At 35.3% G+C, this 16,040-nt stretch overlaps 2 protein-coding genes across 2 annotated transcripts; both read right to left on the reverse strand.

Annotated features, from left to right (window-relative positions):
* Positions 1–624: 624 nt before the first annotated feature.
* LOC103942167 lies at positions 625–6,748 on the reverse strand. Its single transcript, XM_009352375.3, has 14 exons — positions 6,356–6,748; positions 5,172–5,982; positions 4,962–5,097; positions 4,809–4,881; positions 4,622–4,720; positions 4,129–4,431; positions 3,918–4,025; positions 3,226–3,297; positions 2,872–2,958; positions 2,624–2,695; positions 2,438–2,527; positions 1,756–1,863; positions 1,122–1,190; positions 625–911 (listed from the first exon to the last, which is right to left on the reverse strand). The coding sequence occupies exons 1-14, from the start codon at positions 6,578–6,580 to the stop codon at positions 837–839; spliced, it is 2,328 nt and encodes a 775-aa protein (XP_009350650.2). The 5' UTR covers positions 6,581–6,748; the 3' UTR covers positions 625–836.
* A 4,806-nt stretch (positions 6,749–11,554) lies between these two features.
* Positions 11,555–13,686, reverse strand: LOC103958501 (LIM domain-containing protein WLIM2b-like). Its single transcript, XM_009370767.3, has 5 exons — positions 13,354–13,686; positions 12,645–12,744; positions 12,495–12,517; positions 12,300–12,389; positions 11,555–12,111 (listed from the first exon to the last, which is right to left on the reverse strand). Exons 1-5 carry the CDS (start codon positions 13,486–13,488, stop codon positions 11,800–11,802), a joined length of 660 nt encoding a protein of 219 aa, XP_009369042.2. The 5' UTR covers positions 13,489–13,686; the 3' UTR covers positions 11,555–11,799.
* Between the last annotated feature and the right edge of the window lie 2,354 nt (positions 13,687–16,040).

The following is a 16,040-nucleotide window of genomic DNA, read 5'->3' on the forward strand; positions in this document are numbered from 1 at the left end:
TCTCTCTCGTAATGGAGTCAAATGGAGATAGAAATGCAGAATTACAGATGCACATTGAAGGGGTGGGCCCATTTAACATAAAAAAATTACATATTTTTTCATATTGATTTATCTTATAATTTTTTTTTATCTATGTGAAAAATTTAATTGCCACATCATCAGTTAACTGTAAACTTCACAGAATTTTTAACAGAAGTATGAAATTGTAATGAAAATGTAAGTAAATGTATAAGATTGAAATGTTTTAAAGATGTATGAGATTGCAATTGCACTCAAAGATGTTATAAATATTTTTCTTTTAAAAATAAAGTATATTAGTAATTCACCTTTATTTGTTAAGAAAATTAAATTAATGACATATCTAGTATTATACCCTTCTTAATCATTTCACAGAGCCACAACTGTTTTACATAAAAGTATAACAAACACTATAATACTGCTTTTTTTTCCAAAAGCACTTTTACAAAAATGTTTACCAAACACTCTACTGCTTTATTTCACAGCTGCTTATTCTCATAGTACAGCAGAAACAGTTTTTTTTTCAAGCACAACAATACCAAACCAATCCTAAATTAGTACCAAACTTGGATTTGGATCCCCAAAGATAAAAAAGGAGATACAATAGAAAGGAAAAGGAGCTTTCTGCATTCATAAACTAATAACTCTAAATTATAGCTTGGAGGATTTACAGATCCCCATCTCTACAAAATGAAGAAACAATTTCAATCCTCCCCGCCATGGAAACAATTTCCTTTTCTACCTTTACAAAATTCCAAATGATGCCTATCAAGAACGAAACTGCACTCGCAGCACTTACAACTCGGATAAGAACAGAACTAGCCTACCCTGCTTGTACATGTTAGAATCACAGATTTCATCTCTTCTTTGTCCAGTGAAGTTTGAACTATTACCTGAAAAAAAAGAGTAATGCAATCGATAATTGATTCTTTGCTCTAAAGTCACTAAAATGCTTGCTTTTTAATAAGCACTTCTAATGCCTTAAAAGCAAGATAATTAGATTGAGATAAGCATTGTTTTTTTCTTTTTTTTTTTAAGGAATAAAAAAGGAAAATAGTAACTGAAGCCTTGAAGGCAAAACTGCTGTGGTTTCCACAACTCACCTCTTGTACTTTATTTTCCGATCGAGCAAGTAACTTGTACTGATTCTCAAACATGGATGCCATATAAACCTGCATTGAAAAGATAGATCCAAAGCAGATATTTGAGTTCGGCAAGATAAGTAAACTATTTTGAAGAAGTGGACACAGATTTAGACAAATATAAGCTGAACTAGTTTTTCTAGCAAAAACATGACGCTAAGAAGTCCAGGTCAAAGAAGAGACATTTTCCAGCATACTAATACAACACAAAAAGCATTAGAAAGGGATAGACTCCCAACCGAATCAGATTCCTTGAACAATTAATGTATTGGTTACAACACATTGTTAAGCATTTGTGCAGTCTGTTGAACAAACTCATCAACCATGCACCATAGTCATGTTACCTTACAGTCTTTCAAATGAGAAACAAGGTACGTTTTTATTCTGTAAAATTATAAAATCCCTAAATACGTTCCCACATACAAATTTAGATTACTAGACACAGCAACAAATTCATAACCAATAGTCATAAATCTAAAAGTTTGGTGATTAACCTTGATCAAGCAAATTACATGACAGTGCAATTTAAAGTACATAATCGTACCCTGCTTTCTATCAACCTTAACCTTGATCAAGAAATGTTAGGTGTTCGTACCTGAAATGTTGGAGCTAACCCTGGGCTCAAGAAATAGCGACCTTTTGAGACAGACTGGATTCGTTCGGTTTGTTGCAGCTCTTTGATAAGACAGTCGACAGCAGCCCACTGTCAAAACTATTGAATCAGATAACGTGTTGATATGCAATAGAAACATCATATATAGAGTCAGCTCATGAAGTTACCAGATAGTTTACATACGTATAATAGTATCATTGAGGTTACATCTTCTATTTTTTTTTCATCAAAGAGATAAACATATGACAAGTGAAATTAGATTCATGCATGATCACATATAGATTAAGTACAATAGCAAATTAAATTATCACCATAAATCACATTCTATACCAAAAAGGAAAAAATACATAAAACATGCTACTTTCTTGTTCATGTCATGGCATGATTCTAAACAAAATCTGTTCTTGCTGATTTAAATCCTTGCAACAACAAAATTCCCAAATGTCTTCCACTCTAAACAAAATCTGTTAACTGCTTTATGGTTTATGCATTTATTTTCTATTTTTGATTTTTAGTTTTGGAAAAAGCATTTGATTTCTCTTATTCTTAACTAAAGCTGGCGTTAGCATATAAACATTACAAGTATGCGCTATGCTGTCCACAAGTATGATGATGTAACTAGACTAATATATCCCACTCAACATGTGAACAAAAATAAGTAAACCTCAGTATCTGCTTGTGCTGCTTCTAATCTCCCATCTAAACTATCACGATCACCAACCACAGACTCCAAGGTTTCCATCAATGGATCTGGCTGCAAAAAACACGAATGAATCTTTCTTAGTAATTGAATATCTCATCAATCAAAATTAGATATGTGTGCTTACAAAATCCATAAGATATACATTACCAATATCTCCTTTAATGACAAGAAGATACGTTCAAGTGCAAAATCCAGTTGGTAAACTTTTGCCTCCATAATCTGAGATCAGAAAGAGTTTCTTTATGTGATAAACAAGATGCAGAGAGAAAGTAGCAAAACAGTAAGAAACACTGAAACTCTAAAAGTTGCTAACGAACTAAGTACAAATCACAAACTTCAGTGGAATAGACTGAATTTGAAATAGTATCCTACAGTTTGATCATTGACCAAATTACCTGGCCAACTTTGAAGTAAGAAGAGGGATCCACAGTAGCGTCCCAAGATATTTCTGTCTGATGGATTAATGCAGGCACTCCCTCAACCTACATAAATTTTAACTAGGTTCATTTTTGTGAGAAAAACTAGGTATCCCAGTCTTGGCTCCATTTTCAGGACCCTTAAACTAATGAAATATAGCACAAAGAATTGTGCCAAAGCCAGATGGTAGCAAGGCAATCCATCAACAGATTATTTTGAATAACTTATACATACAAAAAATCTCATAGTGGAACAAAAACTGTGATATCACAACAACCGAGTAAAGTATTTTTCCACTTCCAGAGACAATGAGCGGAAAACCTTTCAGTTACCTCAACAAAAACACCAAAATAAGTAATTTTCTTGATGCAGCATTTCACGACATCTCCAACTTGAAGTTTTGCCTGCCATAAGAATTACCATAAGAGTCTAAAACAACATAGTTCATACTCGGAATTGTACAATAAGCTTTCGAGAGAACATGGCCTTCAGACACTTAATATATTAGTGACAAGATTGCTTCTCAGTTATATAAGAATCACCTACGTAAAAGAGATTTTTCAGACCAACTTACAAATATATTTGGATGAACTAATAAGTTCCAATTTTGGGAGGAAAGGATATGTTCTTGCTCAGGTTCCAACCAGAAATCATTTTAATCAACTTACACATATAGCATATACCAGAAATCATATTAATTAATTTCCAGAGACCAATTCCCTTTCCCAGGTTCCAACCAGAAATGTAGTCCTTACATACTAAAAACAAAATATAAAAAACTGATTTCTCACAATCAGCTTCAGGAAGTTTATACACACACACAAACACTTTTCCACCACCCTTAACAATAAAAAAATTGGTTAGTCTTCGACTCTTCGGAAAATGTTGAACATGATGATCTCTTAAATACAGAAATGGAAATAGTTGTTACCAAATACTGTAGCTTAAAAAGAATACTAAAAGAATAAAGGAAAAACAAACAGCATTCAAGATACATCAAAAATGAAAGTGGCCGCCTTCTCACCATGAGACTTCTTTTTCTCTCAACCGACTCTTCCTTCTCTTTTGGCCTCACTGAAAATACCAGCTTCCCAAACTTTCTGTTGGCCAACACCACCTGTACTCTGATTTTCTACAAAATTAAGTTTCCAAAAATTAATTTAAAGGAATAAATGATGACACTGATGTTTCCAAATGCAGCAGTAATGTTCTAATTCAGGTCACTTTCTTCAAACCTGGCCAACAAATGATGATAAGAATTTGATTTTCTCTTGGTCATAAATCGTAAGAAGGTCTTCCAATTTCATATCTGGCGAAACTACTTCCTCACTTTTTGTATCTGTATCAGGATCTTCTAGGCTTGGATTAGGAAGAGTATTTGATTCCACCATATCGTAACTTCCAATAATTCCTAGATTTCGCCTGTACAATGACGGGTCTAAGCCCTTCTGTCTCAACCATGACTCAAAAGCTAAGAACTTCCACTTGGAAGAAAGATTACGGTATGGCAGAAATCCAATTAAAGAGCGGAAAGATACCTGTCGTAAAGGTAAACTCAAACTCAGAAAGGTCAGATGGAAAGTAAATATGGTTAATAAAAAACAGTACAGAACAAATAGGAGCCTATGAAATGGCTGTCCAAAGTGTAGATGGAAAGTAAATATGGTTAATAAAAAACAGTGCAGAACAACTAGGAGCCTATGAAATGGCTGTCCAAAGTGTACTTACAACAAAACCCCTGGTGCTAGCACTTATCAGTTCTACATCTCCCCTGTCTCCTTTTTTAACCATATTTTCAGCCATAACCCAATCAGCATCTTCATGACCCTATAGATTTATAGAATATGAATTTTTTGTAACAGAAAAAAATTCAAGTTAAGGAAAAATCCGAGTTAAATGTGAAAAAAGCACTGACCTCAATTAGTGATTCTCGCATATTTTCAGAGCCAACAAAAATGCTCTCTTCATCGTTAACAGGTTTGTTTAATCTATAAGAAAACAACCTGCTAATCAGGCCAAATATAAACTTAGAGTTGAGACATAAACATTTGAAACTCCTTTCATTTACCTTTTCGGTTTTCCTTGTAATGCAGTGTCCATCGTCAAGTCAACATTAGAAACAGGTAAGCTTGTATCAGACAGTTCACTCGAACCAGATACCTCCTCACTGGACTCCATAGTGCTCTGCTCATATGGCTGCAATCCTTAAAATTTCGAGCACAATATTAATTTGACAATCCTAGCTGAAGAAATTCTATAAAGCAACATAGAGTAGTACCTATAAGGGTGTCATCCTTTTGACCAGGACCATCTTTGGATTCTTCAAGACTGTTTCTTGTTGTGCTAGTTGCAGTAAATTCAGACAAATCCTTGGAGCTATCATTATCTTCAACAGTATCAACGATACTAGATTCGCCATTCTCAGGTTGCTCATTATCATCTTCACTCTTTGTTATGACGCCAGTTGCTTTGGGTTTTTCTAATAAAGTAAAACCACTAACTTTATCATTTTCTTCTCTCCACTTCTCCATTTCTGCGTCACCAATGACATTCTTATCCGCATCACTAGATTGCTCTTGTTTATTTTCGCTACTTTCATCAACACTCACTGGTTGCGGTTTTCTCAACAATGTCATATCACTAAACTTCTCCTTTGGTTGCTTAATCCTCATCTTCAAGGACAAATTCGGTTTAATTTGCAACCTTGAAGGCATATCTTCAACGTCATCCTCATTAAACAAAGTCGGCTTTCTCAAAATAACATTAGGAACACTACGTTTAGTAGGTTCCACGGGCTTGGAAACTGGGCGTCTCAGGTTCTTATTCAGCGACACTCTTGGCTTATCATCCACTTCAAATTTAACTCCTTTCTTTGGCACCGGTCGGACCAAGTTCACACCATCCAATGACCTAGATGACTGAACTTCCTTAGGCCCATCTAAAGGTACCTCCTTTTCTTGGCTGGTTTGAACTTCCTTGGCCCCATCAAAAGGTACTTCCTTTATCTCTACAATTTTACCCTTGTTCTTGTAAAAACTTTTCTCAATATCCATATAACTAGCTTCTGGGTTTGCTTTTCTTCCCAAAATCTACAATACAGAATAATAACATTCTCAAAAAAAATAAAAAATAAAAAAAAGAATCCAATAGAACCACCATGCCATAACAATTCATACATAAACACACACACAGAGTCTCTCTCTCTCTCTCTCCCTCTCTCTCTCTCTCTCTCTCTCTCTCTCTCACACACACACACACACAGAGACACATATACATATACACAGAGAAATCTTCTAAATTACCATATAACTAGCTTCTGGGTTTACTTTTTCTACCCAAAATCTACAATTTAAAGACAATAACATCTTAGAGAAACTAAAAGGTTTATCTACCAATTCTAACAAGTTCGTATGCAAATTTTATCAAACAACTGTTTGTTGTGCAAACACAACACATAGATACCTTGGCAATCGTAAGTTTGGGGTCCTCGCCGATCAAGCGACCGAACTTGAGCTCCATTTGGTCCAAAGGGTCGAGCTTTGGCTCCTCCCTGGAACCGAAAACAACCCATTTCTTGTGCCTCGGAGGGAAATTTTGGGTTGTGGAAGAAAATGAAGGAAGAAGACGAGTGCGAGTGAGAAAGAAAGGGGTGGTGTTGGTGGTGAGGGAGAGAGAGAAACCGTCCATTTCTAGAGAGAGAAAGGAACAGCTAAGCTCATCAGAATTTAGAGTGTGGTAATGGATGCAGTTTCAGATAATAGTAAAGATTACTGGGTGAAAGGCTTTGGAGGTTTTGGGGAACGAACGAACAAGTTCTATTATCCGCCGGAGAGCGCGACGTGGCGTTTATCCGAATCTTTGAAAATTGGCATGAGTACTAGGTACTTGCCTACTTAACCATCTGCAAAGGAGATATCAAATTTTAAATTTGAATTTAACAATATTTGATATATTTCAAAACTTTACTCTTCATATTATTTTATTACCCTATTTTCTTCTCATTTTATTTTATTAAACTATTATTTTATGCCCCTTCTTTCTAGACTTCTCATTTTCTGCAATTTCTACAGATTTGATAAAAAAAAAATTTCTGCAATTTTGATTCCCATTGCTTCTTCCATGGTCTCAATGCCAGAAATCTTTGTCCTCCCCAATGCTTTCGGTAACCTTGTCTCATCTGCCGGTGCTACCCACTTCTCCTCCAACCTTTCTCTGTCAACCCCGCCCCAAAATCCTCCTATCTTTATCGTGGAAGCCATGGCAGCACTCCTCCGTCATCGTCGGACCTTTTCGTCATGGAAGTCATGGCAGTACAGAAGCCCAAATTTCCCCAAATAATTTCAACCTCCTTCGTAATTTTTCTTCTGGTGAAATTTCCTTTCGCTAAATAGTTTTGCAGTCAAATTATCAAATCATGTGATGATTTTCTTTGGGTAAATTGGGTATGAGGGAAGTTGCTGACCTTCTCCGTGCATGTTGGGGTCCCAAATTCGGAGACTTTGAGATGGGATTTTGGTGGGAAAAGGGTAGTGTGCTGTGAAGAGAAAGAGCAGAGGGTAGTGTGCTGTGGAGAGAGAAAGAGAGAGAGAGCGCAAAGAGAGTTCCAGATCTGATAAAAAATTAATAAAAAAAGCATTGACAATTTGACAGCAACGGGGAGAGCTGCCATTCCATGTCATGCCACATCAGATTTGGCTTTTCGGTTGAAAATCATTGTTGTTGCCTTTTATGACTGTTAATGCTGATTTGGACAATTTGGCATCTCAGCATTAATAGTTATAAAAGGCAGCAACAATGATTTCCCACCGAAAAACCAAATCTGATGTGGCATGATATGGAATGGCAGCTCTCCACCTTGCTGTCAAATTTGACAGCAGTGTCAAATATTTTTTTATTAATTTTTTTATCAGATCTGGAACTCTCTTTGCACGCTTTCTCTCTCTCCGTAGCACACTACCCTCTGCTCTTTCTTCGCAGCACACTACCTTTTTCCCGCCAAAATCCCATCTCAAAGTCTCCGAATTTGGGACCCCAACATGCACGGAAAAGGTCAGTGGCTTCCCTTATACCCAATTTACCCAAAGAAAATCATCGCATGACTTGATAATTTGACTGCGAAACTATTTGGGGAAATTTGGCTGAAGGAAATTTCACCCAGAAGAAAAATTACGAGGGAGGTTGAAATTATTTGGGGAAATTTGGGCTTCTGTACTGCCATGAATTCCATGACGGAAAAGTTCGATGACGACGGAGGAGTGCTGCCATGGCTTCCACGATAAAGATAGGAGGATTTTGGGGCAAGGTTGACAGAGAAAGGTTGGAGGAGAAGTGGGTGGCATCGACGGATGAGACGAGGTTATCGGAAGCGCTGGGGAGGACAAAGGTTTCTGGCGTTGAGACCATGGCAGAAACAATGGGAATCGAAATTGCAAAAAAATTTTTTTTTTTATCAAATCTGCAGAAATTATAGAAAATGAGAAGTCTAGAAAGAAGGGGCATAAAATAATAGTTTAATAAAATAAAATGAAAAGAAAATAGTGTAATAAAATAATATTTAATTTGCATATCGGATGAAGGTAAAATTTTGAAATATGTCAAAATGCCACATAGGTTGTCAAATTCAAATTTTATGTTTAAAATTTGACATCTCCTTTGGAGATGCTCTTAGACTATCTTTAAATAAGATGTCAAATCTTATATAATTAAATTTGAAGGTAAGAGCAAGCTCTAATCAATATGTTAATCCTATGTGAAGGTTAACCTCTTGCCACGAGCCTGTGGCAATCTTTGTAATTTTATCTTTGTTTTAAATATTTTTATTTTAAAGAACGAAAGGAAAAAAATTGTCCACTATGAGTAGTTTTATTCTGTTAGTGATTTGTTTTTCACAATAATATTGATTGTTTTAAAATCTTAATTAAGGAGGGATAATTTTGGAATTATGAATCTTTCACCTTGTTTTTTTTTCCAAATTTAATCAAGGGATGATATAGATCCAATTTTGTGAGCCATTAGTAGAATTTAGTCCACCTCATAGAAATAGGTCCAATAATTGAGATTCCACGTATGCTTATTTGTGGTTTGTACCATATTTACCCCTTAGGCTTACGAATTGTTGTAAATATACAAAATTTCTTAATTATGGGATTATTTGTCGTTTAACTAATCCCTTAATTGTAGGATTAGTTATAGCCATATAATCACCTCAACCCCCAGTCCGTTTCATCCCTCATTTTTTCCTTCTTCCAAACAATTCCCTCTATTAATCCTCCTCTTTTTTGTCTTTTCTTGTCACATCTCGGCCCGGGGGGACCATTTCTCGGGCCTGCTCCACCACCGTAACACGATATTGTCCGTTTTGAGCCCCAACCACACCCTCATGGTTTTGTTTTTGGGAACTCCCACGAGAACTTCCCGATGGGTCACCCATCCTGGGAATGCTCTCGCGTGCTACTCGCTTAACTTCAGAGTTCCCTTGGAACCCGAAGCCAATGAGCTCCCAAAAGGGCTCGTGCTAGGTAGAGATGGGAATATACATATAAAGATCACTCCCCTGGGCGATGTGGGATGTCACAATCCATCCCCCTTAGGGGCCCGACGTCCTCATCGGCACACCACGACCAGGGTTAGGCTTTGATACCAAACTATCACATCCCGGCCTGGGGGGACCATTTCGCGGGCCCGTTCCACCACTGTAGCATGATATTGTCCGCTTTGGGCCCCAACCATGCCCTCATGGTTTTATTTTTGGGAACTCACACGAGAACTTCCCGATGGGTCACCCATCCTGGGAATGCTCTCGCGCGCTACTTGCTTAACTTCAGAGTTCCTAAGGAACCCGAAACCAGTGAGCTCCCAAAAGACTTCGTGCTAGGTAGAGATGAGAATATACATATAAGGATCACTCCCCTGGGCGATGTGGGATGTCACACTTCTTTTCATGGGTGATATTTTTGTGTCCTTCCCTCCAAATTCGTTCATTTAATGGAGGTATATTATATCATATTTATATTTCTATGTTCCGCCATGTAGGTTCCCAGCATTTTTCTTCCAATACAATAGGTAGTTTATTTTTGTTTTGCAGGTAGATTATATCTGCTTTGTAGGTATAAAGCAATTTTCTTCCTATACAATAGGTAGGTAGTTACCAGATTATATCGGTTTTGTTTTCTTCATAAATAGTAGGTGGTTACTAGATAATATTTTAGTTTGAGTATTTAAATATTCAAAATTTAAAAACTAAATAAATGATAAAAAAATTAAAGAATTTAAATATTTTTATCTGAAGGGGCAAAATTGATATCAAAATATGTAATTGAATAATTGGACTCAGTCCCAAAAAGTACCTATGTTTTTGGACCTAGATCCAAAAGCCCCTTTAATCAAACATTTCTTGTATTTTTATTATATTATCCTTTGAATATCCAATTCAAAGATGCATGGTTAGGCCTAGTTTGGAATTATTTTTTTTTTCAATAAAAACTGCTTCACTTTAAAGTAAACCTGGCAATTTCTTACATAACATAACACGTAAATGACACGAAAATAATGGGTTTTGAGTCAACACGATAACTAATCGTGTCGTTATTGGGTCACACAATAAGAACCCGTTAATAACGGGTCCTTAACAGGTTTACACGAGGCTGACACGCGGATAACCTGTTTTGACACATTAAGAAAAAAGTTATTTTGACAATTTTCATTTGTTTAAACTACTAGAAAAACTAACCATAAAATTCAATAGCCATATTGTAAAGTATATTGTATTAATATATATTATTGTATTATTATTCTATATAAATTTAAAATTTTAAGTTTTATTTATTTATTTATTTTCATAGTTTACTATAGGCAAATAGTGAGATTAAAAAAAATTATAAAACACGGTAAAAATAAAAATATCAAGTAATTTAAAAATACCAAACACATTATAAATAAAAATATCAAGTAATTTAAAAATACGAAACAAATTTGAATGGTTTACAATGTTTGGTTTTTTATACTTAGTTTATGTGGAAGAGAGTGCTAATGTGGAAAGTCTTAATGAATACATCATCAATATAATTCTTGAAAACAATATATCAAGTCAAAGTTCTAATACCATTTTCTTTGGTGATTGATGAAAATTGAAGGTTTTATTGTAAAAAACGCACAAGATTCCTCAATCTTGAAACGCATATCCCTCCATTTTGCATATCCTTGAACATTTGGTATTTTGTAGTAATGTACTAATGTTTTTTCATTAGTCTCTTATTTCGGAGTATGTAATACTTAAGGATAAATGTTCTTTTTATGTTTAGAAGTAATATTTATGTGACCACGTGGTATGCATATACTAATTTAGTAATATGTTTTCCATTTTTTGTTGGGTCAAATTATGTTTTTTATTTTCATTTAAAATATATTTTCTTTAATAGATAACGGGTCGGGTCATATTACCTGGTAATATTAAAGGGTCGATTTCGGGTCAAGTCATAATATCTGTTTACTTTAATGGGTGTTACAGGACACGACCCATTAATATATCGAGTATGTCACGAAAACAACACAAACACGAAAAACACAACACGAATATCAGGTCTACATGTACCCACCATGTCTATTTCAAGTTTTGATCACTCACTCCAACGCATGATACAATTTACCGTTTGCATTTGTCGGACAGAATTAAGTTTCATTCAGTTTAAATGTATTGAAATTCACAATTGAACATGCTTTACAATTTCATTAGACATTAATTCAAATGCTCTTTTCTACAAAGAAAAGCTTAATCTATATGTTTCCCTTCAGCAGGCATTTGATGAAAAAGATTGAAAATGGCACAGTTATCGAATCCCTCTGGACCTGCTTTTAAAAATCCCAAAACCACAAGCTTAATGGAACATGTCATTGGCTGGTGTACATTTTCATGATTGCTCTTGTGGGGCTGAATCTTGCGTCTCTTGTGCTACTTCTGTTTCTGGTTTTGCTTCTGTTTCTTCTGCTGGTTCTGGTTGCGATTCCTCAGGTTTTGGTTCCGGCAATGTAGCTCCATTTTTCTTTAGTGAAGCAGTCTTGGTAAGGTGGCTATAGCTGCCCTTCTCCTTGAACAGTTGGGCAAAGTGGTGCTTGCAGTATAGAATGCCATCCAGAGCAGCACAGTTTGATGGTGAGAGGAAGCAACCCCCATGGTTACACCTAAAGCATGATTTGTGGTAAAAATCTCCCTCCATGGTAACCTGTCACAAAAAATTCCTGGAATTTACCAAACCTCAAGCCAACCACAAAAAATATTATCGCATCAAGATATAGTAGAAATATTATTCACTCAGTTTGTTATCCTGTACTATTTTCGTGAGTTTGTAAAATAATATATAATATTAATTTGAAGTGCAAAATTTTGAATTGAGATATGTAGGATTCAAACCTTCTCTAGTGGATACACAGTTTTGTTGCATACAGCACATTTGTCTACGGTCCCAGAGAACATGGAGGACAATTTGCTAGGGGTCCTAGTCTACATATATAAAGAATGTGTAAGTTTTACCGCACATACATAAAAATAAAAACAAAAAACATTGAGCATATATAAAATATAATGTATTAGGAATAGGATGTGTACCAGTTCATTTTGTGACTTTCCAGCTGCATCAAACAAGATTGAACAAAACAGTTTTAGCTCATCAAAACTTGAAAAAATCAATAAAAAAAAAAAAAAAATTAGTTAAAGATTTGTGTACCAAGAGAATTGCAATGGGAAAAGGGATCTTACACGTCTGAAATTTCTTAGAAAAGCTTCCAGTCTCCTTGAAGAGTTGCTCAAAATGAGGCTTGCAGTATAAAACTCCATCCATGGATGAATAACTACTCATCTATAAAAGCACAAAAACAGCCGCTTCATCCTCCATCCATTTCTTGTTTATTTCTTTGTTAATGTCCTCAACTTCTTTCAGTATGTTAATATATATACACGTAAATGGGTGCTTTTTCAATATGTTAGTATATACGTATTTGGGTGCATCTAACCTACTAGGTGGCTAACTATATTTAGAGAGCCAATCTAAATTAAAAGCCAAAATCTCATACAAGAAGATGATTGTAATTGTTTCTGTTTTTTGTTATACATGTGATATTAAGGAATGGGTGAACCAAACTTGAGACCTCAGGTATAAAAGTGAATAAGATCAACTTATCTGTTAGCCTCTTGTGATTGTAAATGCTATTAGATTTATGACTATGATTCATTAAATCGCACAAAAGATGCACCCTAATTTTATTTTCAGCCTCCAAGTTATTAGTGTTTCTTGTACCAGTTATAAGATTGTGAATATATAAACTACAGGTTCAAACAAAATTTCAACAATCTTATAATATATAATCAAGGGTTTAGTCACAATCTACGATATAGGAATAGAATATTATCCGCTAAATTGTAAAAATAATGAAAGCAGTACGTAAATTGTCATTGCATGCAAACCTACCGAAAGTTGTCCATTGCAATGACTGCATTTGAAGCAGGTCTTATGGTAGGCAATACCATCAGCAGATAACTGGTCAATGAAATGAACGGTCTTATCACAAGCCTTGCATTTCTGTTGGGTTCCGCTGAACGACATTTTTCTCGTCTGTCCCAAATATTCCGATCAACAGAAAAAGATGGTTTAATAGCTGGGACAAAAAGAAAGATTGCAACAAGATGTAATGAACGTTCAACAAGAAATCATGAAAGTTCAATCTCTAAATTGGTTGGAATTTCGAGATTGAACTCTCGGATATTTTTCCACCACCTCTCAGCTTTTCTTGTAGTTGGCAAAAGTTGAGGTTACAGGTCCAAAATTAAATTGGTCAATGAGTGGAGAAGGTGAATTGCTTGGTATATATGGAGGACACGTGAAGAAAGTTCCATCACTTTTGGAGGATAAACAGAAAATACTAATTATGGGATTAAACTCAATGCCAGATTGTTTGACTGAGTCTTTAGAAATAAGGTACAGGTAAGCTTTAGCTGTTCAATCTGGATAATTACTATATTTAGAACATAGATTACTAACCCACATAATTCATCTCATGAATATAATATGGGCCAATTAAATAAATGGAGAAAAAAAGGTGCAAGTACAAAAACTATGAGAATAAAAGTGTAAATCAAATGGCTAGTAGCCTGAAATAAAGTGAAAGAACATAGTTAAAGTATGAGTTGATTAAAGAAATATTTTTCAAATATAAACCTTGTGATGTTTTATTTCTTTAAACAAACCATAATTGCATGGTAATTATACTTTGCACCCATAATGTATGGAGTAACAATAATTGTGATATGGCTTGTCTATTCTGCAGCTTATTGTATTGTGCGACTATTATGAATGGTGATCAAGTTGATATAGGGGCAACAAATAGAAAATTTTGAAGAAAACTCTAACCTTCAAAACATATAGAGTTGAAAAATATCTCACGTACGTGCTATATAAGTAAATTGTTGGCCTGAGTCATAAGTTGTCATGAATTGTAAATATTCTAGGAGTCTAGTAATAGAATTTGTTTTTTTTTTTTTTTTTATTGTAATATTTTTAATTATTTTCCTTGTGAGACAAGGCACGTGTGCCTATATATATTGTAACCTTAAACGAATAGTGATATCATCGAAGTATGCTACCAAAATATTTCAATTTGGTATCGGGAGCGGAGTTCGTATACAAACCTTAAATTTTGTTTCCTTGTTGTAACCCTAGCACATCGCCGTGCATGTGCTGCCGTTGCTGCTAATTACCGTCATCAAGATGGTGAACAAAGGAGATGCGAGTTCTGAGCAAAAGCTGAAACGAGGGATCTTAGGTTCAACGTACAAACCCTATGTTGAACTCGGTTATGATCCAAAGTTATACCTTAGTTGTGCCGAGTGGAGTAAAGTTGAATGGATCGATCGAATTATCCTCATTTGAATCCTCGTGTGTTCTCTCGGGAGAACAAGGATGATTTGAAATGTACCTATTGTGGAGAAAATCATCATACTGAGGATACATGTTTCTTAAAACATGGAGTACCCGATCGTTTCCGGAGCTTACGAAGTAGTTGTGAGCTAAGGTGCATGGAAATAATGAGGGTGAACGTGTTAGTGTAGCAGCTGCCAATACAAGTAGCACTAAGGGAGCCGAAGCCACTCCTACTGATTCTAGTCAGCCGCTGTTGACTCGTGCCAATCAGGCACAATTAGCATTCTTAGCCTCGGACACCGATCGTAACACAAGTTGGATATGGGCTTCGAGCAGTGTTCTAAACAACGGCTTAGGCGTTGGGCGGTTGTGGTCTAAGGCGTTTTCTTGCAAATCGGTTGGAAAAATCGGCTGGGCTTTAGATGGCTAGGCAGTTTTTTTTTTTTTTTTTTTTTTTTTTTTCTTTTTTAAATAAAAAAAATCCTATCTACATTACCATATTTCCTTATTTTCCTCCTATTTTTCATTTTATGTGGTTTTAAATTGTGAACTTATTGTACATGTATCATCCTACAATACTCCTCGTTATGGTTATATGGCATATATGCTTAATGTGTTTTTAAATTTTGGACTTGTTGGATACTCTTTTTGCATTTTATCATTCTTTTATTATTTTATCCATGAATTTCATACAAATATAATTTTTTGTAGGTGTCAATATGCACTTATTTACAAGATATATAAGAAATTTACCTAAATCCGCCTAGGTCGCCTAAGCACTAGCCTAGACCTCGCCTAGGCGCCAGCGTGCCGCCTAACTAGTGCCTAGCGTTATCATATGGCCTATGATAAGAATATGTTTCAATATATGACACCTCCTTGCAGAAAGTGTATAGCAACTGTTAATGGTACTACTGTTCTTGTTATTCGAGCAGGAACATTATGTCTTACATCGTTCTTTCTTTACACCATTGTTTATTAGTTGCGTCATTGTCCCATCATCTATTCTCGTACCACAAGTTACTAAACAATTGAACTGTGTTCTATCAATTTATCCTTTATTTTGCTTGCTTCATGATATTCAAAGAAATGAGATCATAGTGTGGCTTTAAGGGAGATGAGCTTTATTATCTGGATGACGTTTGTAAGAGTAGTGAAGTGAAGAAAACCAACATCCAAGTGACAGATAAATCTATGGCAGAAATGAATGACACTTGTCAAGAGATTACATAGTCTGT

Source organism: the organism of the source record quoted next, unplaced genomic scaffold (genome assembly GCF_019419815.1).
Source record: "Pyrus x bretschneideri cultivar Hongxiangsu unplaced genomic scaffold, Pyrus_bretschneideri_v1 Contig3, whole genome shotgun sequence".
In the NCBI taxonomy this organism is placed as follows: domain Eukaryota; kingdom Viridiplantae; phylum Streptophyta; class Magnoliopsida; order Rosales; family Rosaceae; genus Pyrus; species Pyrus x bretschneideri.

What these genes read in the sequence shown, in the direction of transcription:
- LOC103942167 (XM_009352375.3), bottom strand. Translation starts at nt 6,580, where the DNA reads ATGGACGGTTTCTCTCTCTCCCTCACCACCAACACCACCCCTTTCTTT. An exon ending in TTACAAGGAAAACCGAAAAG is followed by an intron (nt 4,882 to 4,961) that starts GTAAATGAAAGG and finishes GTTTTCTTATAG; the next exon opens with ATTAAACAAACCTGTTAACG. An exon ending in TGTCATTAAAGGAGATATTG is followed by an intron (nt 2,528 to 2,623) that starts GTAATGTATATC and finishes TGTTTTTTGCAG; the next exon opens with CCAGATCCATTGATGGAAAC.
- LOC103958501 (XM_009370767.3), bottom strand. Translation starts at nt 13,488, where the DNA reads ATGTCGTTCAGCGGAACCCAACAGAAATGCAAGGCTTGTGATAAGACC. An exon ending in ATTGCAATGGACAACTTTCG is followed by an intron (nt 12,745 to 13,353) that starts GTAGGTTTGCAT and finishes GTGCTTTTATAG; the next exon opens with ATGAGTAGTTATTCATCCAT. An exon ending in CTGTGTATCCACTAGAGAAG is followed by an intron (nt 12,112 to 12,299) that starts GTTTGAATCCTA and finishes TTTTTGTGACAG; the next exon opens with GTTACCATGGAGGGAGATTT.